Source organism: Alternaria postmessia, assembly GCF_024291825.1.
Source record: "Alternaria postmessia strain BMP 2775 chromosome Unknown scaffold_136, whole genome shotgun sequence".
Taxonomy (NCBI): Eukaryota; Fungi; Ascomycota; class Dothideomycetes; order Pleosporales; family Pleosporaceae; genus Alternaria; species Alternaria postmessia.
This window is the reverse complement of record NW_026260209.1, coordinates 33682-61158: the sequence shown is the minus strand read 5'-3', so window position 1 is coordinate 61158 and position 27477 is coordinate 33682. Positions and strand designations below refer to the sequence as shown.

General features: G+C 52.1%; 9 protein-coding genes across 9 annotated transcripts; 6 read left to right on the top strand and 3 right to left on the bottom strand.

The window, feature by feature from the left end:
* Window positions 1-150: 150 nt before the first annotated feature.
* J4E82_010666 (uncharacterized protein) lies at window positions 151-1036 on the bottom strand (the record flags this gene model as incomplete). Its single annotated transcript, XM_051736877.1, has 1 exon — window positions 151-1036. A coding segment is annotated over one exon (886 nt), but the record flags the coding sequence as incomplete, so codon positions are not given.
* Window positions 1037-2209: 1173 nt separating this feature from the next.
* Window positions 2210-4197, top strand: J4E82_010665 (uncharacterized protein; the record flags this gene model as incomplete). Its single annotated transcript, XM_051736876.1, has 3 exons — window positions 2210-2252; window positions 2304-3175; window positions 3223-4197. 3 exons carry the CDS (start codon window positions 2210-2212, stop codon window positions 4195-4197), a joined length of 1890 nt encoding a protein of 629 aa, XP_051583384.1.
* Window positions 4198-8061: 3864 nt separating this feature from the next.
* On the bottom strand, window positions 8062-9647 carry J4E82_010664 (uncharacterized protein; the record flags this gene model as incomplete). The annotated part of the gene is made up of 2 exons (XM_051736875.1): window positions 8062-8757; window positions 8808-9647. 2 exons carry the CDS (start codon window positions 9645-9647, stop codon window positions 8062-8064), a joined length of 1536 nt encoding a protein of 511 aa, XP_051583383.1.
* Window positions 9648-12279: 2632 nt separating this feature from the next.
* Window positions 12280-13546, top strand: J4E82_010663 (uncharacterized protein; the record flags this gene model as incomplete). Its single annotated transcript, XM_051736874.1, has 2 exons — window positions 12280-13477; window positions 13527-13546. The coding sequence occupies 2 exons, from the start codon at window positions 12280-12282 to the stop codon at window positions 13544-13546; spliced, it is 1218 nt and encodes a 405-aa protein (XP_051583382.1).
* Window positions 13547-14974: 1428 nt separating this feature from the next.
* Window positions 14975-15808, top strand: J4E82_010662 (uncharacterized protein; the record flags this gene model as incomplete). Its single annotated transcript, XM_051736873.1, has 2 exons — window positions 14975-15085; window positions 15170-15808. The coding sequence occupies 2 exons, from the start codon at window positions 14975-14977 to the stop codon at window positions 15806-15808; spliced, it is 750 nt and encodes a 249-aa protein (XP_051583381.1).
* Window positions 15809-16979: 1171 nt separating this feature from the next.
* J4E82_010661 (uncharacterized protein) lies at window positions 16980-17346 on the top strand (the record flags this gene model as incomplete). Its single annotated transcript, XM_051736872.1, has 2 exons — window positions 16980-17174; window positions 17230-17346. 2 exons carry the CDS (start codon window positions 16980-16982, stop codon window positions 17344-17346), a joined length of 312 nt encoding a protein of 103 aa, XP_051583380.1.
* Window positions 17347-17779: 433 nt separating this feature from the next.
* On the bottom strand, window positions 17780-20607 carry J4E82_010660 (uncharacterized protein; the record flags this gene model as incomplete). The annotated part of the gene is made up of 2 exons (XM_051736871.1): window positions 17780-17839; window positions 17896-20607. 2 exons carry the CDS (start codon window positions 20605-20607, stop codon window positions 17780-17782), a joined length of 2772 nt encoding a protein of 923 aa, XP_051583379.1.
* A 3402-nt stretch (window positions 20608-24009) lies between these two features.
* J4E82_010659 (uncharacterized protein) lies at window positions 24010-25323 on the top strand (the record flags this gene model as incomplete). The annotated part of the gene is made up of 2 exons (XM_051736870.1): window positions 24010-24207; window positions 24268-25323. 2 exons carry the CDS (start codon window positions 24010-24012, stop codon window positions 25321-25323), a joined length of 1254 nt encoding a protein of 417 aa, XP_051583378.1.
* Window positions 25324-25870: 547 nt separating this feature from the next.
* On the top strand, window positions 25871-27239 carry J4E82_010658 (uncharacterized protein; the record flags this gene model as incomplete). Its single annotated transcript, XM_051736869.1, has 4 exons — window positions 25871-26166; window positions 26221-26248; window positions 26375-26939; window positions 27013-27239. 4 exons carry the CDS (start codon window positions 25871-25873, stop codon window positions 27237-27239), a joined length of 1116 nt encoding a protein of 371 aa, XP_051583377.1.
* Window positions 27240-27477: the final 238 nt, after the last annotated feature.

The window sequence follows — 27477 nt, the reverse complement described above, 5'->3', positions numbered from 1 at the left end:
TAGCCTCAGAAGAGGTCAGTAGGGGTTGAATTGGAGGAGCCATAATAGGGAGGAGTTCACAAGGCGCAGAAAGTTGGTGGGGTGGGCCGCTCGCTTGCGTGGGCCGCTCGCTTGCCAACCATGTTACACGCAGTATGAAAGGCATTCTACACTCCCATGTTCCCGGGAAAGTCAACTCGGTTTTGATCTTATATTTGTGAAGAACACCGAACACTCTACCCATGGACAACGCGTCCTTCTGGAATGCCTTTTCATCGTCGAATGGTGCTCTTCGTATACAGTCGCGGCGGTTCCCTGATGTTTTTGCAGAGTACGTATATTCCCACGGAATGTCGAGGGTAAGGTGCTTCAGCTGCCCAGTCAAGCCAGATGGCTGGAACGCCTCGAAGAACCTCGGTAATGTGGTGATCTGCGAGTAACTCGGCTCACAAAATGCGATTCTGTCACGACTCTGAGTCCATTGAAATTGTACGAACCGGAAGTAGTACTGCAGTAGCTCTTTCCGTATGTCCTTATCTTTGCAGAAATTCGATGTAAGCATCCTATAGATCTGGTTTTCACTACGGCTGATGCACCGATCGCAGTTCTCAAGATTCCGTTTCTTCCACTCTTTGTCGGAGATTTTTTCATAGGATGTTTCCTCATCTGATGTCTCGCCATCTGATGTTTCCTCATCTGATTCCGAGGTACTGTCCTGCCTCAATTTGTCTAGGTCACAAGGAAGTGGCAGGATGCTAGGCGGATGAAGTCCCTCGTACTTGATGCATGGCGTACTATACATAATATGGATGTCGTCCTTGTTATCTGGACGGTACAGAATTTCAGGCAAGTTGGCTGGGTCCATCTCAGGAAATGCCTGCTTGTATACTTCGAAACGACAGTCCACGTCTAGCTTTTCCTTGAAGAGTTTCATGTCGATGGCGATGAGATTCGTTGCTTGCTGAAGCTGCTGGTTCCTTGGTGGGCTCATCTGGCTGGTCTGGTTCTGCTGGCTCGACGACACTGATGTGGTCTCGATTGCGACTTGATCCTCCATGACTGAGATGCTGTTCAATATCGTTATGTTCGTCGCTGAAATGAAATCTAACCCAGTGAGGGTATATAACCATGCGGTAGTTGACATTGTTTACCCTGCTTCTCATTTACAAGCACGTTGTGGATACCCAGTTGGGCAGATAACATCTTTGATGCGATTGTGAAGAAGTGACAAAGCCAAGATCTTGCTCTTGGACCTTGCCCGCTAGGAAATGGCCTTTTGCCAGAATTCTGGCTTCTTGAGACGGTGGACAAGGAAAGCATCGTGAATGAACGTTCTCGGTATCTTCTGGTCACATATGATAGCCACCGTCAGGCTCCTGTTAGGAGCGCAGCGAAGATGTAAAGAAAACGCCTTCATCCTGTACAACATTGGCCAGGACGGAAGCCGGGTCGCTTATAGTACATGAACAGGTCGATCGCTCGAATCCGTGTCGAAATATGCATATGTTGATATCAGTCAGTAAAGAGAAATCGTTGGACGTGTTGATAGGAACGCGCGAGAAGTAAGTGCAAATAGCGGAAGTAGATGAGAAAAGGTTTCAGCTCTTAGTCATCTCAACAAAACGATAATAATACGAGCTTTATCGGTGTGTCAACACGGGACGGCCGAATGATCGGTGGTATTCCAGCTATTCCCGTGGCTTAGGCATCGTGAAAGCTCAACTGGCTACCTGGACGACCTCATGTTCTTCGTGCTGTAGACCGCTGGGGGGAATTTTTTCGAACGCGTACCGAGTATCATAGGTAGTGGTTGTGGTAAAGCGCTTCGTGATGGTGTTGGTGGTTCCCACGAAGAACGTGGACCCTGGAACTGTTCGTTGGCGGCTTCTTCTCCGCCCAAGCTTCAAGCCGATGACGACTGTCGCGTCGGCTTTCTTCCATCGTCATCACCATCACCCTCAACGCCATCACACGACAACAAACCTCATCGCGCCAGCAGTCGCATCGTTCGGAATTCGGAATAGATAGCAGCGCATCGCGGACACGGAAATAGCTGACTCGTGCTCACCGCAAATAGCGCATGACCACGAGCGGCTAGCTGTGATTGCGGGGTGCGCCCTTCCTGTGGACTCAGCATGCGAGCAAGCATGAGCGTTCGTGACTGTTCCTGCTCTTCTTCTCTTCACTCTGCGGCTTTGACTAGCATGCATCCTTCGCTATCACCGCCGCCATGACAGAACACCGGCTACCAGTTAAACAACTGGTGATTCTATGTACGTACGCGCGACGCGTCCTCTTCTGCAAGCTTGCTAACTTCACCATAGCAATATGCCGCTTTGCCGAGCCCATCGCCCTCACTTCCGTTTTCCCATACGTGCCCGAGCTTATGGAATCATTTGGTATTCCTCAAAATGATATCGCGCGCTGGGCTGGCATCTCGTCGTCGGCGTTCTCGTTATGTCAAGGCTTCACCGGCCTCGTCTGGGGTGCTGCATCCGATCGCTATGGAAGGAAACCAATCATATTGTTTGGGCTGTTCAACACCATGTGGACAATGCTGCTATGGGGCTTCTCGCTCAACCTACCTATGGCTTTGGCTGCACGCGCCCTGGGAGGACTGTCAAACGGCAATGTAGGCATTCTTAGAACTACAGTCGCGGAACTGTGCCCGTGGAAAGAGCTCCAGCCGAGAGCGTTCAGTGTCATGCCCTTGGTTTGGACAGTGGGTGCGACGTTTGGACCTACCCTCGGCGGAGCCCTAGCCAACCCGTTGGGTGTCGATCCTCGGAAACCCAGAGGCACTGCTTTACTGGAGAAATTTCCGTATTGTTTGCCAAACCTTGTAGCGGCTGCATTCTTCACTACGGGTATCGTAATAGGCTGGCTGTTTCTCCAAGAAACTCTGGAAAGCAAGAAGAACGCACCAGACCTGGGCCTGAGAACTGGGGCTAGATTGATAGCATTCATTCGCAAGATACTGCACCTGCCGACCCAAAAGCAGAACGGCAATTCAGAACGCGAGCCGCTGCTCGGTCAACAGAAAATACTTGACAGTGAAGCGACACCACAGCATGAGGTTGCTCATGAGGTAGTCAAGGAAAAAGCACCAAGATACAGGGATGTGTTGACATTTCAGACGTCGCTAAACCTTGCCGTGTATACGTTGCTCGCTATGTACACCCAGGCATATGATCAGGTACGAGATTTCTGGCAGCTGAAGATACTATGGCTGATCAAACGTAGCTACTTCCAGTGTTCATGCACCACCCAGTACAACTCGCAGACGATCCAACCGTATCCTTGCCTCTGAAATTTGCAGGAGGCTTTGGTATCGAGTCTCGACGCATCGGCATCATTTTTACTGTGTTTGCCATATCGTGTACCATGTGTCAATTCTTACTTTTCCCTCCTATCGCGCGCTATCTCGGTGTCGTTCGCTGCCTCCGAATAGCATTTCTCATCTTCCCATTCGTCTTCTTCGTAACACCATTCTTATCACTTATCCGAGATCCAATCACCAGGGAAGTCGCCATGGTGTTGCTCTTGATGGTCAGAGGAGTGGGTGGTACATTTGCTTTCCCTACCAGTACTATCATGCTCACGAACAGTGCGCCTAGTCTACGTGTTCTAGGGACCATCAATGGTCTAGCGACGAGTTTCAGTGCTTTTGGCAGAGCAGCTGGACCCACTTTGGGAGGCGGCTTGTTTACTTGGGGTGTCAAGCGTGGCTATGTCATCGTACCGTTCTGGACTATGTCTGCGATCGCATTCGCTGCCTCTATACCAACATTCTGGCTAGTTGAGGGTAAAGGGTTTGGAGACGACTCAGATATCGACGACGAAGAGAACATCATCGAGACGGAAGAAGAGATCGAAGAAGGCGCAAGGGTGCCCACAGCAGCGTGGCATGATGATGCTGCATTATCTGAATCAGAGTTTGGCGATTTCGGAGAGCCACCAAACATACTGAGCCTTACGACGACGCGATCGAGCGTGGCCATGGCGTCTGATGATGAAGATGACGCGTCGGTTTCGGTAGGACGGGGGCAGTCGATCAATGCTTTGGAGGCGACGAGAAGTGGTTCGCAGAGTAGACGGCGGAAGATTGTCAGAAGGACATCCTCGATACCAATCGGCATGGGCAAAGGCTTTAGGCGCTACAGCTCTAACCTTGGCAGCACAGGTATTGGTGGCGGTTCTAGTTGGGGAGGCGCTTAGATCTGGACTTCGGCGTCTCATGCATGGAACATTTGGCGCCAACTGAATCGTCGGGATGTGCTGCAGCATACATTAATACAAAGATTGCGAATATGTTCACCGCGTCCGAAACACCGTTCGGGACCGATATCAGACGACTTGTCCCTCCATTCCTGTCCCGACCTCTACGAAATAGTACATGTTGTTCACCGTAAGTTGAGATCAGCTTGGTGATACTCAGAAGCGAATTATGGGCATCGCGTAGCGTTCTGTGTCTCAGTCATAGGTCAGTTGACACCAAAGCTCATTCATATCGTCCTGGCAAATATTGATCTACCTTATTTGTCTCCCCCCTACGAGTTAGGTCACTAGCGCGCACGAGAATGCAAGAAAACATGACTGGGACAATAGACAGGCAAGGTCTTGCAATTCATTGTTATAAAGACAACTAAAGCAACTGAGAAATAGAACTAGGGGATGACTGCCCAAACAAAAACGGGTACATAACTCAGAAATCCCACAAACCCCAACACCTTAGGATGCTAAGCAATTTGTACAACAGAAACCATACATGTCGACAATTCCACAGATCAAACTCACAAGTGAGAAGACCTTACTAAATCACACTGGAGCCAAGAAACGTATTGTTGCTTGTGCCATCTGCGGAACTAGTTCTATCTAAGCTAGACTGTGCGAGAGGGTTGGGCAGGAGGCTTATTCATCTCAATACAGTCTGCTCTGGATTCCAAGGCCGAACCGGTATTTCCAGATGCAACGCAAGATTGGTCGTTTGTCTTGCGATGATGCAGCGTGCTAGTGGTAGACAGTTGCTGTGTGTTTGTGGTAAGCTGTTGGTTCAATGCCGCTATTAAACGGTGTGCTTCGACTGCCAGAGTGCCCGAACCAAGGAACTTTTCGGCAAGTACGGCCAGCTGAACGAGAGCAGCTGTCAACTTCTCCGACTCTGCTCTTTGCTGCTCATTGACAGCAGCGTTTGTAGTCCGTTGATAATGGTCCAGCAATGTCCTGTGGACGTGGCACGCCAGTGTAACGCCAGCACCGATCACTGCACTTGTCAATGACGACCCCCAATCTGAGCCGGTGTTAGATGGAACATCCCTTTTGATGGCGTGTATGGCACTCTCCGCAACCGGTAGTGTTGACGATGTCCACTTCTGGTATTGTTAGCGATGAACATATATCTGGAGTTGTTTTCACTTGCGATGAACCATGGCAATGCTTGCTCAAATCCAAAATAGAGCACCCATAACCCCAGCAACACGGCTACAAAAAGAGAAACTGGAGCCTTGTAAGGGCCGGGAAGATGTTCGAACGGCGGAAACTCCGTAAGAACGTCAGTCGTCTTCGTTGACAAGAACTGCCACTTTCCCCGTGGTCTGCGCAAGGACAGCCCGTTGGCAACAAGCTTCGTTGCAAGGCAAGCAAAGCATTCCAAGACCAAGAAGTATGGTTCCGTTTCCGACGAGGCAAGTTGGGAAATGGCAAGAGCAAGAGCAACACCCATGCCAAACACCTGGATCTTGATGACCCGCCATTCTCGTGCGCTCCAAGTTCGCGACGATGTTGATCCCAGCGCTCCTTGAGAGTCTCGGAAAGGTGCAAAGATCGGTTCGAGGGCCTTCGTGGCGTTGATGAAAGATACAAAGTTCAGAAGAGAGGCGATGATGATCCTCAGCCAGGCATCGTTCGGCCTAACAGCTGTCGTAATCACGGTGGACATAGCTACAATCGCTTCGAGTGGCGTGGTGACTAGATTGGTAAATTTCGTTGTATAGTCTAGAGATGAAGTGACTGAAAGCAAGAAAGTGCTATTGTAACTTGGTAGTAGGAGAGTGCTATTTATATGAAGCATGCATGAAGAATGAGCTATAAATGGATTGCGGCCCACCGTAAGTTGTCATCTCGAATATCGCAAGTTGCGATGAAAGTATGAAATAGATCGCAGGTTATGATATTCGCTCTTCGCAAACGTTCAGTTGGCTGAGGGGAACGCTGCGGCTAGCTATACATTGTGTAAGATTTATCACAAATTGCGATGGACTTGTAAGGTTGATCGCAAGTTACGATCATTTTCCACGAATTCGTCATTAGTAGAGGAATATCGCAGCTTGCGATCGTTTTCTTATAATGGATCGCAAGCTGCGGCAAGTAGCTCACATAAATCACAGACTGCGATAGTTGTGAGCTGACTGAGATCTGCGTAGTTTGAGCGAATATCGCAGCTTGCGATAATATTGCGCCCATGCGAAATCCTCATTGGTAGGTATGCTGTCGCGGCGCATGATGAAACCTTGAAAGGGGCGTGGTAACGCATACAAATACCGCCCTGTGTGTGTAGCATACATTCTCAACCTACACCTTACGCAACAGCTATTTACAAGGCGGCGAGCTTGTTTGTATAGCTACACACTATCTGGGTACTACAAGCGTCTAGTTACCTGTTACACTGGGCGAAGGACACTGCACACTTCCGTCGCGACACGAGCACATCCGGCAAATTTCTTCTAAACTCGGCTAAAGTTGATGCTTCCATGTCTACACACACGTGGCTGAAGCAAGAACCTGTCGACCAAGATGATCAGGTACCCGACTCTGCGCATTCTGAGTATGGGCAACATACCTCAAGTTATGGATACAGCTCTCCTGCCATACCACATAAAGTACAAATCGAGATGAACCTCGATATGCTTGCGAATGAGGAGAAAACTCGCAGTAAAAAATCTTCTGCTCTGCGAGTAGGCAATTCCAACAACTCTGGACGCCCGGTCACAAAAACGAAGATGAAGCGTTGCGCACAAGACTGTAGTGATGACGATGAGATCTCACACCAACATCATCGAAAACGGCCAATGAAAGGAACCAAGGATTCCAATACACCTCTTGCTTGTCCATTCGCAAAGCATGATCCCATTGCTTCCCCTGGCTGTTGGGACTTTGCTGCGGAAAATCTCGCTCGACTCAAGTACACTCACCTTCCTCACACAGCATGAAAGCTAGCTTACCAAATACAGGGAACACCTCCTTCGTCGCCACGAACGACCATACTGTCCGATCTGTTTTGATTCGTTCGAGAACTACGATGCACGAGACTCGCATGTGAGAGAGAGGGAATGTGATGAAATGGATGGCAGGCAGCGCGGTCCCTGGATGGAGCCTGATGTTACCTTGAAAATCCGTCGTCGTACGAGGAAAGGCGAGAACGTGACTCAAGGTTGGCAGCGGATATATTCCATCCTATTTCCCGACGAGAGAACGGTTCCTTTACCTTGTAGATAGTCCTTTCTCCAGTGCTTCCACAAGCTCATGGCTAACGTTTCATAGACACTGAAGACATTGGTCGATTATACATGGAACGCATCCGTAAGACCGTCGCCGACGATTTCATTCAACACGTACACGCAACACTCGATCTTTTATCAACGGACGGCATCGCGAACAAACCATCGGCCATCAAAGCTGCTTGCATATCACACCTCAGCAAGGTAACCGACCAATACGTTACGAGAGGGGAAAGCAAGAGTAGAAAATAGCTTTTGCCAAAGTGACTGAATTCTAACATTGAAACACCGTGTGCTATATTATGTTAGACCCATCCAAGGGTGTGAGATACTCCACGATAAACTCCAACCTATACCCCAACGGCGAGAATATCATACACTACCCTTTTGCGAGCCACCCATCTAATCCCAGACCCTTTTAAAAAAATAACATAATCAGCATCCTCCCTAGCACTACCCGAACTAAGAGCCCTAAACTCCTCGCTAACGCCACAGTCGCCAGAGGGTATACCCAACAAGACAATTCTCACGAGCGTCTCTCTTGTCACTTCCACACAGCATTCTTCGGAAGGACCTCAAACTCAGACTACGAGCCCTGGCCCACACTCTCCATACCATTTCTTGGCAAACCAAATGGATTCCGGTTATCGTTCACCGGCGTGTTGTCGTGCTTGTTGATGGCCGCATTGATAGGGCCATTCTGCATGGGAGGACCGTTGATACTAGCATTGCGGACGGGGCCGCTCATACTGTTTCGCCCGTTGACGGGATTACCGTGGATGTTTGTTGGTATATTGTTATTGTTGTTCATACTGGGTCCCGGCATGCTATTGTTACGGTTGTGGTTATGGTTGTGGTTATGGTTATGATTGTGTATACCATTTCCATTGACCGCAACAGGTAGACCGTTGGCCATTCCATTTTGCATGTTGTTCTCCAAGCCTGCACTCATGGGTCCGCTCATTGGAGGGCCCATTCTTGCATTTGCGCTCTCGTTGTTGTTGCCCATGCTGTCCACGTCGGGCCAGAACCGCTCTTCGAGCCAGCATATTTGTCTGAAGATTTCCTCGCAGCGCGACATCTCTTCCTTGCCATCGCGTGTGGTTGTGATATTAGCTAGTTCGTCAACTAGTGTGCGCGTTGCCTCGTCGAATTTGCTGAAGGCGGGGGAGGTCCAGTTTGGTATGAGGGCTTGGTGGAGGGCGACGATGTGGGAGTCGCTGGAGGTATTGTTGAGGGTGCTAGAGAAGGAGGAGGCGTATTGCCAGGCGGAGCGGTAGCACTGTGAGATGTTAGCCTTGTGCGGTCTTCGTCAACCAGAGTTATACGTACATGTTCGCTTGCCCATAGTACGACCATGCCCTCCAGAAGTGATGCGCTCGCACTGCTCGCGCTTACAAGAAGGTCAAGCATGGCGCGTGTGATGGGTGTTGGGGGATCCATACCCACCGCGAGTCCGTACTTGGTCGCGGTGATCTCGAAGAACTGCATCTCTCGTCGCATATTGTTGAGGGCGGATATGAGAAGGTCCATAGTGCGGTACATGGGATGGAACTGCGAGTTGTGCGTCTGCGGCAGTCGTATCTTGGCCAGCAGCTGCCCTATGAAGCGTATATATCCTCGCGCATAGTGACCGTCTTGTACGAGCCATTGCGACAACGGCCCTGCACCTAGTGATCCACAGCCGGCGTGCGATAAGAAGGGTCGCTGTGTTGCCTGCGCAAATGGCCCCGAGCAAATGGTCAAGAGATGCGACGTCAGCGAGGGCGCAACATTGGGTGCCATGGCAATGTTTGGCGCAATAGGCTGTCCATCGCGGGCGCGTTTATTGTTCGGTCCGCGCCGGTTCACTTGGAGGTTTGGGTTGGGCTGTTGGCCATTCAATATCTGGCTGGGGCCAGCCGGGGGCATACTGGGATCAACAGGCAATCCATTTTGCGGCGGAGGCTGATGCTGCTGTTGCTGCTGCTCCTGCGCGATCAGATGGGACTGTGCCTCGGGGGATGCGAGGTATCGCTGGCAGTCTTGGAGATGCTCAATCTGGCGCGTCGTGTTCTTTGCGCGCACGAAGCCGCAGTGTAGACAGCGTACTTTATTACATTTCGAGGGCGTGTCTTGGTCTTGGAATTCTTCAAAGGCTCGCCTTATGTCAGGGTTGGCATGCCTGCCCATCGCGGCCTGCCATGCGCGTTAGCCTAATGGCAGCACATGGGAGCACATGGCGTTGTAAAGACGAGAGAACAAGTGGAGCTCACCTCGGATCGGGCTGTCTCGATGTATGTGTAATGTGTATGTATTGTAACAATCAGGGCGGGTAAGGAATCGCCCCTCACTACCTAGGTTTGCCAGGGGGCGCAGCGCCCTTACCTCAGCCCCCAAACATGACATCTGCCTAATACCGACGCATACGAAGAGCCTGACAGTACCTACAGGTATCTGGTGTGTTTTGCGTTCTACGCACGGTTATGTAAAGCGAAGCAAATACCTCTAGGGTACATTGGGTACATTGGGTACGTTCTTGGATACGTACCGCATCTTAGTAACCAGGTTCTATTCGTTACAGAGCAAGCCGCCAGCGCCAGTGCACGCGAAATCTTTCGGTAATTTCCAACGGCCCTGCCTTGCATCGGAATAGCCTTCTGCAACACCTGCAATTCGGACGATGCTGTCAAAACTGCACACGTGTGACATTATCGACCAAACTTTGTATGGAATACCGCCGTCATTCAGTCGCCATGCAGCCGCCATGCTATGCCGACTGTTGGAAAGTCACATGGGCATGACAGGCCGTTACTACCCGGACGGCGACTCTCCACCACCATCATACCGACGCCTTGACCCAAACTTCAATCTCACGATGGCACGCATTACCCCACAAACTGCTTCTTAACCTCTTCCAGAGATGGTTTCCGCTCGCGCATCTCCGGTGTCAAGTATCGCGATGCCATCGTGACCGATGACGCCGCCGAAGCCGCCGTTCGCCTTCTGCAGTTTTCTGGTACATAGATACTTTGGTACCCTAACATACCGGCAGACAGCTGCTCGTCGGGTACATCGCCCTCAGCTACCTTGGGCCGCCACGATGGTTACCTCGCACCCACTACCGAGTGTCTAAAAAACTACAACTGTCACAAGGCCTCCGACGATCACGCTCGTTGATCTACGTCCGACCGTCGGACGCGCCGGGAAAGGCATCGTGCAGAACTCCCCCGCATCGGCCAAGCTTTTCGCGATCGCGCGCCGTTGCACGTTATACCCGGAAAATACGACTTTTAGTCAAGTCATTACTTAGGCCAGCTGCATATGCGTCCGGTAAGCTGGGAGGCGAATCTCGTGATACACAAAAGAGGAAGTTGGCAATGTGCGGTGAAGAGCAGGTATGCGATGACGTCTATGCCCTTGCTGCTTGGGAGCTGGTTCATACTGCTGCTGTTCTATGAAAGGGCCAGAACACTGTGTTGTGCATGTCGGAAATTAAGGTAAGGGAGGAACTTGCTTTACGAAATGATGTTACTTTTAGCCAGCCATCACGGCTGAGGTACACGCCTTCAGGTACCACAAAATCGCTGCATAAGGCAAAGATCACTGCAAGCGGGAGGGAGGTGACATCGATGATGACTCAGATAATGCCATCATACCTACATGCCATGTTGGAAGTACTCCTCCGGCCTCGTGGGCCTTTTGCCCGGTAACAGCGTGTTTTGCATGTGGATGTGTTGCCGATCGCGGGACCATGGAGAAGGTCTCTTTCAACCTTCCCCGCGCAACACTGCCGTTTGCAGATCTGCCTGCATTCCTGAGCCGCCCTGCGTGAAGAACGCACGACATCAGATGCTCAGTGCGTACCAAAGAACAGCATGTGAAACTACAAGGAAGTGTTCCGAACAACGGTTACACGGACCTCCGCGCATTCCCATGTCGTCAACCAGGTTCTTTGCAAGCCGATGTTGGCAGACGCCAGCACACAACCCAAGAGCCCACCGTCCACGTTCCGGTGTATCACCACACTCCTCGGATGCGCTTCCAAGCTTCTCGAAAGATCGTCCCCGGCGCGTGAGCACCGCCTCGGAAGCTAAGTGGCTGTGACACGCCGATCCCCACATCATCGCCATCAAACAGTCCTCCAATCAATACACTGTACCTGAATGCTCCATACAATTTCCGCCAAGCACCAACCCTGCATCTGACCTTTGACCCGGCCGACCCCAGATCTTTTTCTTCATGCTAATACGTGCCGAGGCCTTCAGGGTCCATTTTACCGTAGCTTGCTTGCGGATCTAGTCTTGATGGTGGTTAGGCAAGCGGCTTGGGGTAGCTTCTGCTTGCTTCCCCTATTGGAGCTGTTGCGTCACTACGTCAGTTGCCAGCAATGCCCAAGTATCCCGAGTAAGTAACGATGTACACACCGTCCCGATGTAGCGGAGTCGTGAGATGTCGGCGATACTGCGGTTGGTTGCCTTGGGAGGCCTTCCCAGACACCGCCTTGGTGGTGTCCAGGATAGCTCTTCCAGCTAGCTAGGATGAAGCTCCGTGTTGTGGAGATCATCGCTACGTCGTGAAGCAACGAACACATGCTTGTTTGGTGAGCATGACTGGGAAGAAAATTGGGGCAACTTTGTTGCTGTGTTGGCGGCTTGTGAGCCTTTGTGCTGGGAAGTTAAAGGGAGATCCTTCCCCCGATGCCATGGGTCTGCACAAGTCCTACCTTGGATCTACCAGTCTAACAAACTTCTTGTACTCTTCTCGAGTACAACTGCATGTTCTACAACCTTCAGTTAGTTGAGTAACATTCTTCATCTTCATCATGGTCGGATCCTGGACTACCGCGGCGGCCGTTGGCCTGCTTGCCCTCACAAACGCGTCTCCACTACAAAAACGCGCACCCATGTTCGACTACAACAACCAAAAGGTTCGCGGTGTCAACACTGGCGGATGGTTCGTCCTCGAGCCCTGGATTACTCCTAGCATGTTCGAGGGCAACAGCGCAAAGGACGAGTACACACTCGTGGCAGCTATTGGCAAGGACCAGGCACAGTCAAAACTGCAAAACCACTGGAACTCTTGGATCACCCAAGACGACTTCAACCAGATGGCAGCTGCTGGTCTGAACCACGTTCGAATCCCAATCGGTTACTGGAGTGTTCTTCCACGTGAAGGCGACCCATACCTACAAGGCGCTTACGAGAAGCTCGGAGAGGCGCTCGACTGGGCGTCTGGTGCTGGCCTGAAGGTCATGATCGATCTCCACGGCGCACCCGAATCTCAAAACGGTTTCGATAACTCTGGCAAGTACGGCTCTGTCGGCTGGACTCAGGGCGATTCAGTGGCCTACACCATCAAAGTCCTTAACAAGATCCGCGATGATCACGCGTCGCATCCCGCCGTCTCAGCTATCGAGCTTCTCAACGAGCCTCTGGGTCCCAACCTTGACATGAACACCGTCAGGCAGTTCTACATGGACGGCTGGGGTAACCTCAAGGACTCCAACGTCGCAATCACCTTCCACGATGCATTCCAGGGTGTAACCTCGTGGGGCAACTGGGGCGCGGGCATGTGGAACCTTCTTCTCGACACTCACCACTACGAGATCTTTGACCCCTCTGCTGTTGCCATGAGCATCGACGACCACGTCAAGACAGCTTGCGATTTCGGTAACCAGATGGCATCTACTGGAAAGTGGACTGTAGCTGGCGAGTGGACTGGCGGAATTACCGATTGCGCCAAGTGGTTGAACGGAAAGGACAAGGGCGCGCGCTACGACGGTACCTTTAGCGGCAGTTCAAAGGTCGGTGACTGCACTGGCAAGTATACTGGCAGTGTTGCGAACCTGTCAAGCGCCGACAAGTACAACATTGGACGCTTCATCGAGGCGCAGTTGGATGCCTACGAGAAGGCCACAGGCTGGATCTTCTGGACATGGAAGACCGAGGGCGCACCCGAATGGGATATGCAAGATTTGCTGGCCAACGGTATCTTCCCCCAGCCGCTAACGGCACGAAAGTGTAAGTATTCCTTGTGGTGTTGCATGAGCATGAAGCTGACAACCTCTAGACCCCGGCCAGTGTGGCTAAGTACCTCGCTGTTCATGCGACGTCTACTTGGCGCCTTCCTACTCTTTCTTCTTCCACCACACACTCGCTCCGTCTCGACACCCATACTATACACCCGGCCAGTAACGATGTAACGAATTTCATACCGCTTCGAAGATACCCCGACGCGTTCGCTCGCTAAACGGGACCCCCGTCATAGGGCTGTCCCTACTTGTATTGTCTGACACGACATATAGCTGTCACTGAGTCACACTACCCGCTCGCACCGTAGCTTGAGCTGCAAAGTATGAAGTCATGGTCGAGGCAGGGGCGCAGCCGGCGCAAACGTATATATGAGACGAGAAACAAACTGTATATTCAACAATGCAATGAAGTAATTGAAACAAACGCAAATTATCGTGACACACGTGAGCCGTGAAGAAGATTAGTTTTGCTGGGTGCTGCTGGGGTTGAGGCGGTAATTTTGCGGGCAGGCGGCCTTGTTCGCGCCTGCCGCGCCGGTCAAACTACAATCTCACCCGCACCTGCCTGGTCAAGTCTGGGAAAGGAAAATTGCGTGATGACGGCCGTAGTGCAGCCTCGCTTAGAGCAAGACTGACGATGCATCGCAACAGGTGCGACAAGTGGCCAAACTCTCCTTTCCATTGCCTGGTTGAGCAACTGGCGGCGCGCGCTCTAGGCGGCAGCCTGCGCGCCAGTACCTGAAGCTAGAGCGCATGCGACTCAGGCACAAGCAAGCAGATCGCGTTCCACGGGCTACGTGAATCCGGAGAACCCTCGCTCGCGCATCGCGACACACGAGTCGTACAATTCGTCGCAGACGTCCAAATCAGAAATGAGATGCGACTGCTATCTCGTCGGCGCAGCGCTGTCGGCCCTTCGTGCCTGTGCCTATGTAAGCGCCGATATTGCTCACCGTTCGACGGCTGACAGGAACAACGCTCCTGACTCCTCAGGCATCCACTGCCCGCCAGAAGCAATCTCCAACAACCCAGAAATAGCCCGTGCCATGGTCCAACAAGCTCACCGGTAAAGCCACCAAAGACTCCTGAGCACGCCGCAACCCACAAGAATACGAGGTGTCTAAATCTCTTGTCGCATTGTCATTCGTCACGCTCCTCCAAGCGCTGTCCATTCAGCCTAGCGCTAGTTCCAAGGGATATTGCACGGGACTGGAACACCAATCTTAAGTTGCGCCGGCAACAGGGGTACCTGCATTGACCGTTTGTAGAACGCGAAATCGATATAGTTCGAGTGCCTCCCCTCAGCTTGTCTTGTTTCTTCCTACTGCTCACCTCGCCTAAGATATCTTGCAGCCCTCAGAAGACTTTTGTTCTTCAGCCCTTCTTTTCAGAAAACCAGTCACTCATTACTTGCCGTCTTCCAACTACATAATACTCTCGATCTTCTTCGGATAATCACCTAATACCACACACACCAACCTTCAAAATGTACTCCAAGACCGCCATCATCACCTTCTTCGCCGGCTTTGCCGCTGCCCAGATCCACGCTCCCGTTGGCGAGCCCGCTGGTAACCCCATCACCCGTCCTTTGAACGAGGTATGTTTGCATCATCCCTGAGTTTGCGCGCGCGCGCCTCGCGAAACTCAAAACAAGATCCGCAGAGCTAACGCGCCCCACCAGGTTGTCCCCACCTGCGAGCAGTTCACCATCACCTGGCAGCCAACTACCCCCAACACTGTCTCTGTTCTCCTCCTCAAGGGACCCTCCACCAACGTCGTCAAGTTCGGTCCTTCTCTCGCTGAGGGAATCGCCAACAGCGGTAGCCTCGCCTGGACCCCTGCCTCCACTCTCGAGGCCACCAACGGCCCCAACGGATACGGCATCCAGATCATTGACGATGTCACCGGCCAGTACCAGTACTCCACCCAGTTCGGTATCTCCAAGGGCAACTGCGAGGAGGCCGTCTCCAGCTCCATGATCGAGCCCAGCAGCGCCGCTGTCGCTAGCTCCACCCCTGCCGCCAGCAGCGCCTACGCTCCCGGCTACGGTGCCTCAACCCCCCTTGCTAGCCACACCCCCATCCCTCTCCCATCTGCTGTCCACTCCAGCGAGGCTCCTTACCCCACCACCGTCATGACCTCTGCTATGGTCCCTGCCTACAGCACTGGTGTCTCTGCCAACGGCACCGTCCCCATGCCCACTGCTGGCGGTAACGCTACCACCAGCCGTCTCCCTGAGGCTACCACCAACGCCGCCTCTGGCGTCCAGGCTGCGCTCGGCTTTGCCGGTGCCGCCGCCGCTTTCGCTTTCATGCTATAAGCGCATTTTCCCGGTCTCCCCTGGATTATGTTACTATGTCATGACTAGCTTTGCGTTTCCTTCCCTTCTCCGATGATACTCCTGGTGTTTATTCATAGGGTATACCACCGTCTTGTTTGGTTCGAATTTTGTGTGTCGTGGTCGGCGGTTGTATCTAAAGTGGAATGAGAGTGTGTTGCATAGATGATGGCGCTGTTTTGTGCTATACCCAAAAGGTCTTGATTGTGATGCGTAATGGAACCCATTATACCCCTTAGCCTTTGACATTCTTCTATGGTGAAGTTTTGACGCCCGCTGTCTATATCAACCATTGACTATGACATAACGGCTCTTCGAGTAAGACTATGCGTCTTTCATAGCATTCTGTTCTTCATGCCGAAACAGTCATCAACACTCGGACAAATTAATATATCTCGCATACTGGAACTGGCAGGAGACATAGATGGGTTACATTGAAAGCGAGATCCACGAGTGGAGTAATGTTCCGGCGCTGATGACACTCTAGATTGCAATTCGACGTTCTCGACCGATTGACAGTTCTCTCCTTAATTTGTCTATGCGTCAAAGCCGCCTGCACCGCTTCCTTAGATGGTCGCGTATGTATCATGGGCACATCGTGCCCTGAGGGAACCGCATCGGGACTTCACCCGTGCTCTAGATTTGCTGCACCAGCGGAATAGCGGGAGGCCCCATTATACGCCACGACAAAGAGCAGTTGGTGTATGACCATCAGACCTACCGTCTTCAGTGCTGGAGTACAAGAATACATCCTCGGGATATCTATACAAATGCATAGCAGTAGTGCTATGAATGTCAGCCTTCCTCGCGTCGCTTCCGGCTTGCGCGATTACTAGAGCTGCAATGCAGGTACGCGGCGTGGTCCGCAATTGACTGGTCGCCTTACGCCCTCCTGGAAACCTAAGTTGGGGACCAATTGAATCGTAAGCTTATGCTCGACAAGCAACGCGCCTTGCCATGTATGGGAGACGGACTATGAGATGCACGATGTTGTGGAGCGAGATTGAGCCAGCGCAAAGACCGTGTCAACATTGGCAGCTCCTTTGAGAACAAATGGCCTCCTAATAAGACATGCGTCAATCGCCTTGATGTTGGCAGTCATCACTTTCATCCAGATCTTTGTTGATTCTACCTACATCAGAAATCAATCATCATGAGACTCCAAGCTTCCATTCTCCTGTGCGCGCTAGCATCCGCCGCCAGCGCATATCTTGTCGAGCCCCCAACGCCTGCGGCAGCAGACACTGTCCCGAATTGCAGCGCATGGCAGATAGCTGAACCCGGGATGTCATCTTGCAACAATATTGCCAGCAGACATGGCTTGCCCATCTACCAGGTCGGTCCATGGGTAAGTTTCAAGAGTAAGCGGCGTCAAAGACATTGCATCGACTGACCATTACTAGAACCCGTCGTGTAAGAACTCGGACGCCTTTGTTGTTGGAAACTCTTATTGCATCGAGGTCAACGGCAAGGAATGTTACGAAATCGGCGAGGGTGCCTGTCAAGGAGACGATCAGTGACGGGCGACTGCAAGCATTTCTACGTGATGCAGTCTGGAGACGGATACCAAGTCGCTAGGCATGCTGGAGATACTTCAAGCCAGACTTCACAACCCCGTTGCAAGAAAAGCCAAAGAAAATGATATTCTCAGAGTCCCTGGATTGCTCCCTTGTCCCAATCTAGCTGCTTATGTATCGAAGTCGCTCAACCGCCCAATTGCTCGCAGGAGGCACCTTCATATTCAGCCCGATGCCAAAGACCCAAACGCCGAGACGGAAAGGAAAAAAAGGGTCATGGGTATAATATAATCATAGAAACATAATCACGCCATTCATCCATCCATAATGTCCATCCCCCCCCTCTCTTTCCTATTCACACGCACGTCACATAACCACACACCCAATCTTCTTCCTCCCTTTCCCCTTCTTTTCTTTCTCTCCAACCAACACACCATCATGATCCACCCTTGAGCCTCTTCGCCCACTGATCAAGTTGCCCACACTCTGGCTCGCCCTATGCATTCCATAAGGATGATTGTGCACCTGGTCTGTCCTTGGCGGCGCACTAACAGGGAACCTCTGCCCGGCGACAAATTGCTGGCCCGGGGGCGCAAGAGGCGGTAACGCAGGTGCGTTTCTCGGTTGCTGATTCGCAGCTATCGATGCCATCGGTGCAGTCTGATACGGCTGCATGCTCATCCTCGGACTAGTCGGTGGTAAGGGTCGGCGCTGGACAGCTACATTAGGCGCTGAGCCGCGGCGCATGTTAGGCGGCAAGCTGGGGACAGGCGGTGGAGCGTAGAGGTCGAGATTGTCGTGTGCAACGCGTTGAGTGGTACTACCGTTCGTGGGACGGCGGGTAGGCATGTGGGAGGAGGTGTTGGGGTATGCGGATGCGGACATAGATGTACGTGGGGTGTGTGACAACGGGGTGTAGGACATTTGTTCTGGTGGCGAGCGGGTGCTCGACCTTCGCCGCCGGATTGAGTCCGAGGATTGGGGGCTGGGGTACGTAGAGGGGTGGATGAGAGAGGGACGGCGAGTTGGCTCCGGGGGTGGTGGCGAGGATACATCGATAGAGGATATTGATTGCTGACGTTGCTGGTAGGGATGTGAGGGAGAGAGCTGGGAGGGGTCGATAGTCGCGGACATGTTGGTTGGTAATCGGGGGACGGGCGGTATCGAAGACGAAGTATGTGCGTGAGGTAGTCGCGGCACTGGAGGCGCGTCCGGATGGCTCAAGCTAACACTTTCTGCTGCTGCGGCAGTGGTTGTGTACGCTGGTGGAGGCGGCACCCAGTTATCTGCATCACTCTCATGTGGTAGTTCTCGATGGCCGTCTGCACGACGGTATTCCAAGGGTCTGAAAGGTAGTGCGCGCAAATGCCGACGATTTGCGGGTGACACCGCTGCCACAGTCGCAGCTCTAGCCAAAGACATCTGAGATCGAGGTTGCTGGTTGTCATAGGGAGCTTCAAACATTGCTTGTGCCTCTTCCGGTGTCAACTCCTCAGACTCATCAGAGGGTAATCGGGGCCGTGGCGCGTTTGGGTTGGCGGTAGTACGTGATCGTTGTACAGGTGTAGTGCCAATCCTCGAAGGCCTTCGCGCAACAGTGTCGTTTCGATCCTGAGCTCTTCGCTGCGCCATGGTCCTGGTTCGCACCAGTTCAACCTCCCGATCAAAGTCTATAGAGCCTTCGGGAAGCATCTCGCCTGGACAAAGGGGATCCAAGTCGTACTCTGTCTTTAACGGCGTCGGTGGAGCGCTTCCCAAAGGTTTCGTCTTGTCGAAATCAAGGACTATCAAAACACCTTTCGAGCCCAACGGTGCCCCGGGTACATCGTTTTCGTCGGGTAGGACGTTGGAGTTGCCAACTGCCACAAGCCGCTGTACGTTTGCATTCAGCCTCACCCATCTCAGCACACAGATCTCCTGCAGAGTACCTGCGTTGTCATTGGGGATCGGGATGCAAAAGCAAGGCTGAATAGGAGCATCCACCTTAGTCTTCTCACTCGGCTTGTACTCCCAACCCGGTACTTCGTAAATCCAGATATTGGTGGTCCCGCGCATCCGCAAAGCCACCGCTGCAAGATCAGCATTAGGAGACACGGCAGGCATAGCATCGTCCACAAACTCTGAGCGCGTCCATCTTGCGTGATCTGGCAGAAACATCTTCCTCTGTGTGAACCGTTGGCATGCAATGTCATAGATTCCCCATGAATCCTCCTCTGCGTTGAAAGCAAAGAGTTCGTTGAACGTGCCCGTGTCGGCGTCAGGAAGCAAAGTGGCTTGTCGTGCAATTCTCGCAGTCTCCGGAAACAGAACCGAGCCCGTCCACGCAGCCTCTGGTGGCTGTGGTATGGGCTCACCCTCCTCGGTAAGTGGGCCATCATAAAGCCCAGGAAGAACGAAAAGGGCTGAACCATCCGACTTCCTTGCATAACCCGTGATAAGCAGCGTTCGGCCATCGTCGGAGAACTCCAATGCGTCACCGGCGGGCCCAGAAAGCGTACGTCGTGTCGTCTCGGGTACCTCAGGCCCAATAGCGATTACCTCGATGCCAAATTTGTTTCCCGTGATCAGGATACGTGCATCTGGTGATATGACTATTGAGCTAGCCTCATGCACGAGCATGATGGTGCGCCTCTTCTTGATCTGATTATCCCCCTCGCCATGTATTTCGTAAAGATCGACCTGCGAAGGTCTTGATAGTACTGCTAACAAAAAGCCATCCTCGGTGATGTCAATAGCCACGGGCTTGCGCTTGACTTGCAATGTCCTCGCCCATAGTCGCGGCAGTTGCACTGTCTTGATCAAGAACAAATTTGACGCCGAGTATACCGCCACATAGCCGCCTTTCCTCGACACGTTGACGTCGAAACTGTCGGGAAGCGCAGACGAAGACGCGGTATTGGATACGAGTTCGAGGAGGGTGAGGCTGGGAGGCGCATATGGCGGTTCGGCGATTGGTGTGCTGTCATTCGATCGCTCGTCATAGGTGGTAGCAGATGTCATGGCCGTCGAGTAGCCTGACGAAGAGATGGCATCGGTGTTCGCAATCGACGACGCGGAGAGCAGCGTATTCACGTGCTCGTATCCCTCAGAGTCCTCAGAACTCAGCGACGTGGTGCGCGCACGCTCGTCATAGGCCGCCCGTCTTGTGTGGGGACTGCCCTCATCGCCGGCGAAGGCGACGCCCTTTCCCCGTCCGTCTGTCGTCGGCGTTCTGGCAGAGAGTTGCGGTCCCGAGTCGTAGTCGTGTGCAGTCCTCCCCACCATCGTAAGCCTGGTCGTGCCTTCCTTGAATTCGTACGTGTCGTGCGTGGTGGTAGCCGGTGCGGAAGGAGCGTCAGGTGGGCATCGGACACAGCTCCATCAGAGTGCCTATCGTCGCATCTATCGTCTTCAGCTGTAGCAAAAGCAGGACGGCAGCATTGCGATTCTCCGTACAGCAGCAGCAAGCAACGTAAAGGTGTCTAGCAGGGCGCTATTGCTGCAGCCAGGCATAGTCGGCCGGGGTCACGTTCCTCGTTCCAGCTTGGTCTAAGCCCGATCTGCCGCTAACTCCTAGTCTGATGCCATACTCCGACGTCTATTTACAGAAACACGGTGATCGCAACTCGAGCCCTTCCGTATCGATAAATTCTGCAAAATCTCTATCTACTGACCGCCACATCGGACGTGCAACACACGATAAGCCGCGAACCTCGGTACCGTTCGTCTGTAGTCTCGCGACACGCTGTCACCTTGTCAACCCCAGATAGCGCGATGCGACATGGTGGAGGCTGAGTTGTTTCTGGCGGCGGACCGCCTTTGGGGCCGCCTAAAGCTGAGGCTAACACACGCTGGCGAATCGTGGAGAGCTGGTAGCCCTGGTCGCGCCCTTACACTTGCAGCTGCGAAACGCGGGTCTCGTGGTGGGGCAAACAACTGTCTCTACACCCCCTGCACAAGAGGTCCTTCAACCCTCGCCATAGGCTCATCCGTCGCCAACAAGGCGCTCTGTAGTAGCACGGGATATTTTACCTGCAGCAATGTGGCTTTTGATGTTACCATCACGGACGCCGAGTAGGGTCCTTCAATCTCCGCTGCATGTGCGGTCCGCCTTGACATGTACAGGGCCTTCTGCTGTTTGTAGAGTTGTCGCACGTGTGCCTGCAAACGGCTACTGATGATGATATAAGACTATACGCGATATACGCTGTGCTAGACGGGCTGGCTTAGTAACCTTGTGGATCATCTTCTCATCGTCAGCGGCAGATCATCGTTGCCGTACGCCACGACGACTGGAATAGCAAGGCTTGCATTTTAGGCTTGGAACAAGCCTTAGCTCTAACGCATTCCGGAGAGTCAAAGAAGCAAATCATGCACCTGTTGAATTGCGAGCTCATGCACATGCATGGCAACTTGGTTTTGATTGTAGTCTATCGTTCGACTGGGAGACCCCACTGTTTCTACCATGGTGAGATTATCAAAGGAAAAGGTTCTTCAACTCCATCCGGACATCGAAAATTTGCATGGAACAGTACATGCTGGAGCGTCTCCGGAGCTCGGTGGTCTTTTGGCGGACGCTGTCCTTTGGAAACGTGAGGGAAATACAGATGTGGTTTCAAGTTGCCGTAATCCGCCAACTTGACTCCCCCCACATCACGAATACCGTCATGAAGTCGCTTCATCAATGAACGCTGGTGGTCGACAAGTGCAGGATCCAAAACTTTGTATGTGTGCACGGCGCGGCGTGCGATGTGATGCTGTGCCAAATCTGGAGGCAAACTCCACCATTGAGCCCAGAAAATATGCAGTCCTTCAGCTAGCACAAACCACGAGAGCCACGTCGTTCCATCTCGGAACGAGCGCAACTGATCAAAGCTCTCGCCCTTGTCAAATATCCAAGGCTCGTACTCGTCTCCAACGTGAGCCTTTGACATGCTGAAAATGCAAGGAAGGAGCGTCGTCAGCAAGATATAATCTCGTATCTGATGAGAACATAGTCCATGAACATAGTCCAGACGTCGCTGCTGGATAATATCCTCTTTCATCTTACAGGCGTCGAGCGAGTATCGCGGCGACCGCCGGTCCTGCTGTATCAATTCATCTTCCGTATAAGACGTACGCACATCCTGAGAGATAAGATACAACTCCCGTAGGATGTCCCAGCCGTTTGCGACTCGTTTACGCAGATAGTCGCCGCCAGGTGCTTCTGCTGGTATACGATAAACTGGACGCCCATTTGAATATGCGATTCGATGTTTGTTCACCAGGATTGCCGCCAGCTGGTGCGGTACGAGCTCTCGAAGCTGTTTATAGTGGAAGAAGTTCGATCGATCGTACATGTGCTGGAGGACTCGTTTACTGAACGTGACATGTGCTACCGCTGACGCAATCGTGGGGATATAGCGATCAATCAAATCGCGCATCTGTGTACTGACCATGGTCAAAACACGCAGCTCGTCGAGACGACAATGGTGGGCTATTTCGATGAGGACATCCCATGGAAGGCGTGGTGATTGGCTGCATTCTGTAGCTTGGTTCGGCGAAGCTTTTTGGTCGATTGGAGATTCCATGGTGACATATAGTATCATGAAATGGCACAGTGTTCGTAGCTCGGTGGCTGGCAAGAGAAGTAGGGCTGGGTAATTTGCTATAAGGACGGAAGTTGGAACGGCAGTAACGGCCAAGCGCGCCTTGACAGGCAATCGCCGGCAGGATCACGGAGAAACGCGAACCGAGATGAGTACATTGATGCTTTCCCATCGAAATCAACAGGCGAAGTCATGCTTGAGACGTTTTTCGACGCGTTCTGGCGCGTTTTGAGAGTCAATGAGGTGTAGTTGCTAACAGTAGGTCGATGACAGGAACGGGAAACCCGCCTCGGCACCGTCTGCCGTCATCGATCATCAGGGTCCAAGCTAGCAAGACTCGGCTACACCAGAAACATTGCTAACACCCATCAACACCTCCATCATCTCAATACTATCAGCCCTTTGCAGAGATGCTTAGAATGCATTCAGCCTGCGTTATGCATGTAATAACCGTCCCGAGTATCTATACGGCGTCCGCCATCCCGCCTTTAGCCTAATGCAGTGCAGATGATCTACCGGAAGGGCGACGACATGGGGATACGTTCGTGCTTCGACAAGAGGAGGGCTCGAGGCGTCGCTAGAAACATGCGAAAAAGATTTCATTCTGGGTGATGACTCTATCGCTGGACCTACTAATTGAGACATCAATCATGATGCTGCAGTCCACCACGTCAGTTACTACCTCTATCTCAACCAACTTACAACGAGATCGACAAATCCAAGAAGCACCCCTGCACCGGAAGAATGAACGCGTTCAGCCTGCATAGTAAAGCAACATTTCCGGTCGCTTACAGCCAGATTCATACAACGTAACCATTGGTACAAACATACGAGTTATCCATGTTTGAGGTATCATATTGAGCTCCTGAATCCTAGCTCTGGACCCAACATGCAACAACATGGCCCTGTAAAATACCACAAGCTACGACCGGCATCGGCCAGCTCATCACTCGAGCGTTATTGCCAACATGCGCCCCACATCCCCATGGGGAATGCTTGTCAAAGCTTGATATATTCTACCGTCTCGCTCAATCGATGGTCTAGCTAAAATGACACCGGAAAACCATCATTCACAACACGGTATGCGAGCGACGAGATCATGGCACCACCGCCACCAGATCTTCACTTGATTCCTGCGTTCCCTTCAGAAGCAGCTCAGAAGACTGGCAGAACATTCGCTGGAGCCACGCTAGCTCTGCATGGAATTGCTCTCGTTGTTTTTGGAGCACGCATGTGGTCGCGATGGCGGCCTGTGTATCGGATGCAGTTGGACGACTACGCTTGTGCTATGGCATACGTGAGTAGCGACTGCACTGTACCCCACTGACGATATTGAAGACTAACAAATTGGAAACAGGTATTGATAGTGATCAATACAAGTCTTTTGCTTGCAGCCATGCCTTATACCTTCACGCACCGACCGGACACGTTTTTCCTATTCGACTCGCAAGAAGCATTCCACAAAGCGTCTATCGCACAACCGATCTGGGCATGGTCTATGGTATTCGTCAAAGTGTCGTTTGCTCTAATGCTTCTCCGCATCTCGCCCTCGAAACCCCTTCGCCGTTTCCTCTGGGGTATGATTGTTCTCCAAATCACACTCGGAGTGTACAACACACTGGCAACTCTGCTTCAATGCGTCCCAGTCCGAAAAGCATGGGACCTACTTGGCACAGTACCGGGACGCTGCTGGAGCAGCAAAGCAGTCAGGATAAGCTCGATAACAGTATCCGTCATACACATCCTCACCGACTTCATGCTCGCCCTCCTCCCCATATCCTTCCTTCGCCGAATCCAGCGTCCCCTCCGCGAACGCGTGATCGTAGGCGCGCTAATGGGCCTCGGTTTCTTCGCGGGCATAGCATCCATCCTAAAGATCGTCGCTGCCATGGATTTTGGTAAGACTGGAGACCAGCTGAACGAAAGCATCACCATCGGCATGTGGTCCGTCATCGAAGAGCTCGTAGGTTTTATTGTGATCTGTGTACCTTGTCTCCGCTCGCCGTTTCAACGCGCACTTCAATACTGCGGCGTGATTAGCGTACGTATCAGACAGCATACACTTACCCGCGGCTATGGGCGCACCTACGAATCTGACGGATTGGACAAACGGTATGTTCGCAGTCAGAGTCAGAGTCGTCTTGCTACTATTGAGGGAGATGTCGAGTTGAGCTTCAAGATGAAGGACTTGGGTACTGAGGCTTCGGAGGATGAGATGCAGTGGCGGAACAGTACCCAAGAGACGAGTTCTGGCAGGGGAGAGATTTGGTGCACAAAAGAGGTCGTCGTGCAACACGATCCCATTAGTCGTGTGCCCTCACACGAACGTATGCATGGTGGCGTGGAGGAAGCATGGAAGGGTGAGCCGTTTGATTTTGATCTGGGACTTGCCGGGAAGAGCCGGAGTGGGTGACTTCATCCAGACCTTTGTCAAGATAGCCCTCAATTTGCGCACCTAGTAGATACTCTACTACAAAGAAGATTGCGACTTTTTTTTTACTGATTCAACCATGGAGCACTCTTAACTGAACATGTTGAGCACGTTAAAGGGCGGTACCCCTGGTGAATGCTCTCAGCCCTTATCTGCATCAACATATACAGCTTCAGGGTTTCGGAACTACCAAGCTGACGACATAACAAGCCAAGTTGAAGAAGGAAGGCGCCTTCATTCAGGGTTGAGTGCTGGTTTCCAGTACAGCAGGCACCACTCACTTCTATTATTGCCATGTCTACCTCTTCGTACCCTTCCTTTCTCTCTCTTTGTGCACATCTAAGCAGCATAAAATTGGAAGGCGTCTGGCGGTAAGTGCAATGATAACGTTGCCATACGTCATTATCAACATCGCTCTTACCATTGACGCTCTTTCTGGTAGAGCTCGACCACTCTCACATTCCTGCGCCCAGTAATGTCGCAAGAGCGTACCAAAGATCCGAAACAGCACCCACTACCAAGCGCGATAATGGCGTCGCAACCGCACCCATTCGCCGGACCTACCTCAACAATGATCTCACCTAAGATTGCAGGCACATTCATATCCAATCCACCGAATGACCAGGTCTACTCACCCACCGTGGTTCCCTACAGCCAGTTTCAATTCCCCCACGATCCACCTCACTGGCCAAACTATCCACATCTTACATTCCCAAATCCATATCCAAACTTGTACACCCACCAAGCACCGAATCAACATCTACACTCACTCGTTATGGAGCACGATGGGCACTCGTACAAAAAAGGTGGACAAAAGATAGGTAAGTCAGCTACCAGGAATACCAAACGCTGTGAAAACCTTGGCTAACTCTTTTACAGTAAGTCATTACCGCTACGCTTTAGCACCGTAAAGGGGAAAATCAGCAACAAAGTTCTCCGTATCAGAATTCTTCTGTCTAATAGCAGGCAAAGTCTAGATGCATCGCGCTCTGTGTTTTCTTCTACAGTACGGTTAGTGCTAACGTCTTGATAGTATTTTAAACAGCCGGACAACCCAGCGTATGTCCACGATCCTACGAACCCCGTCGAACAGCGCCAGCCCTCGACTCCAGCGCAAGGCTACAATACTATAAATCCGGTCGAACAGCGCCATGACTCTCTCACTAAGCCTGGCACTGCGAGCGCATCACCTGATGGCTCGGTTCCGCCGGGTTGGAAAGGTAGTCGTATTCCCTCAAACAACATTCCGAGGAAGGCACCGCTTGCAGCTCGCTCTTCAGATCAGCTCTCTCCCACCACAGCCCGGAAGACTCCAAAAGGAAGACCGGAAAGGACAGTCAGTGGGCCGATAGAGACTCCGGAGCACATAACACGAGCCCGGGTGCGCCAACAGCAATCTTTCGAAACGTCATCTGGAGTCTCTAGGCGTGGACTTCTGCAACTCAATGATGACAACCAGGCTGCTGCTCAACCCCCCGTAGGGTTCTTCGCGCCTCCACAGGTATTACCTCCACCAGCGCCACCGAAACCTGGAAGATTGCGTCCGCGACACACCTACCAAGTACCCACGGAGTTGGTAGGCACGAAGACCGCACTAGGTAAGTATACTCTACGCTGAATCAATGTGTCCGAGCACACTCGATCATATTCGCTGACAGCCACACCACCCAGGTCCGGATAACTGGGATGAATACGTATACCTCATGGAACGACTCCATTACAACGAAATCAGCGCCCACGAGTTCGACAGTCGCGCTAAATCCATCTTCCAGGTTTTCGGTGAGAAGACGCGAAAGAAGCTGAACAACATTCTGGTAATGAAGATGATACTGCCACGCCTTGAAGAGATTGAGTTGGAGGGTAGGGGACAAACCACTAAGAGTGTGGAGAACAACTAGGGTGATTAAGGTTCCGGGACTGCCGATGACCCCGCACTTTGGGGTAGCTTCATGGGGTATTACGTGGTGATGGTAATGCATGCAGCAGGGTTCTAGACATATTCTGGACTATTCTAGAGGGAGAGCTATGTCTAATGCCCAAGGCTGACTATCACGACGATCATTGCTGTTAACATGTGCGTGCCATGCTAGAGAGTAAGCTTCGGCCCTATACGTTTTGCTTTTACGAAGTGAACAT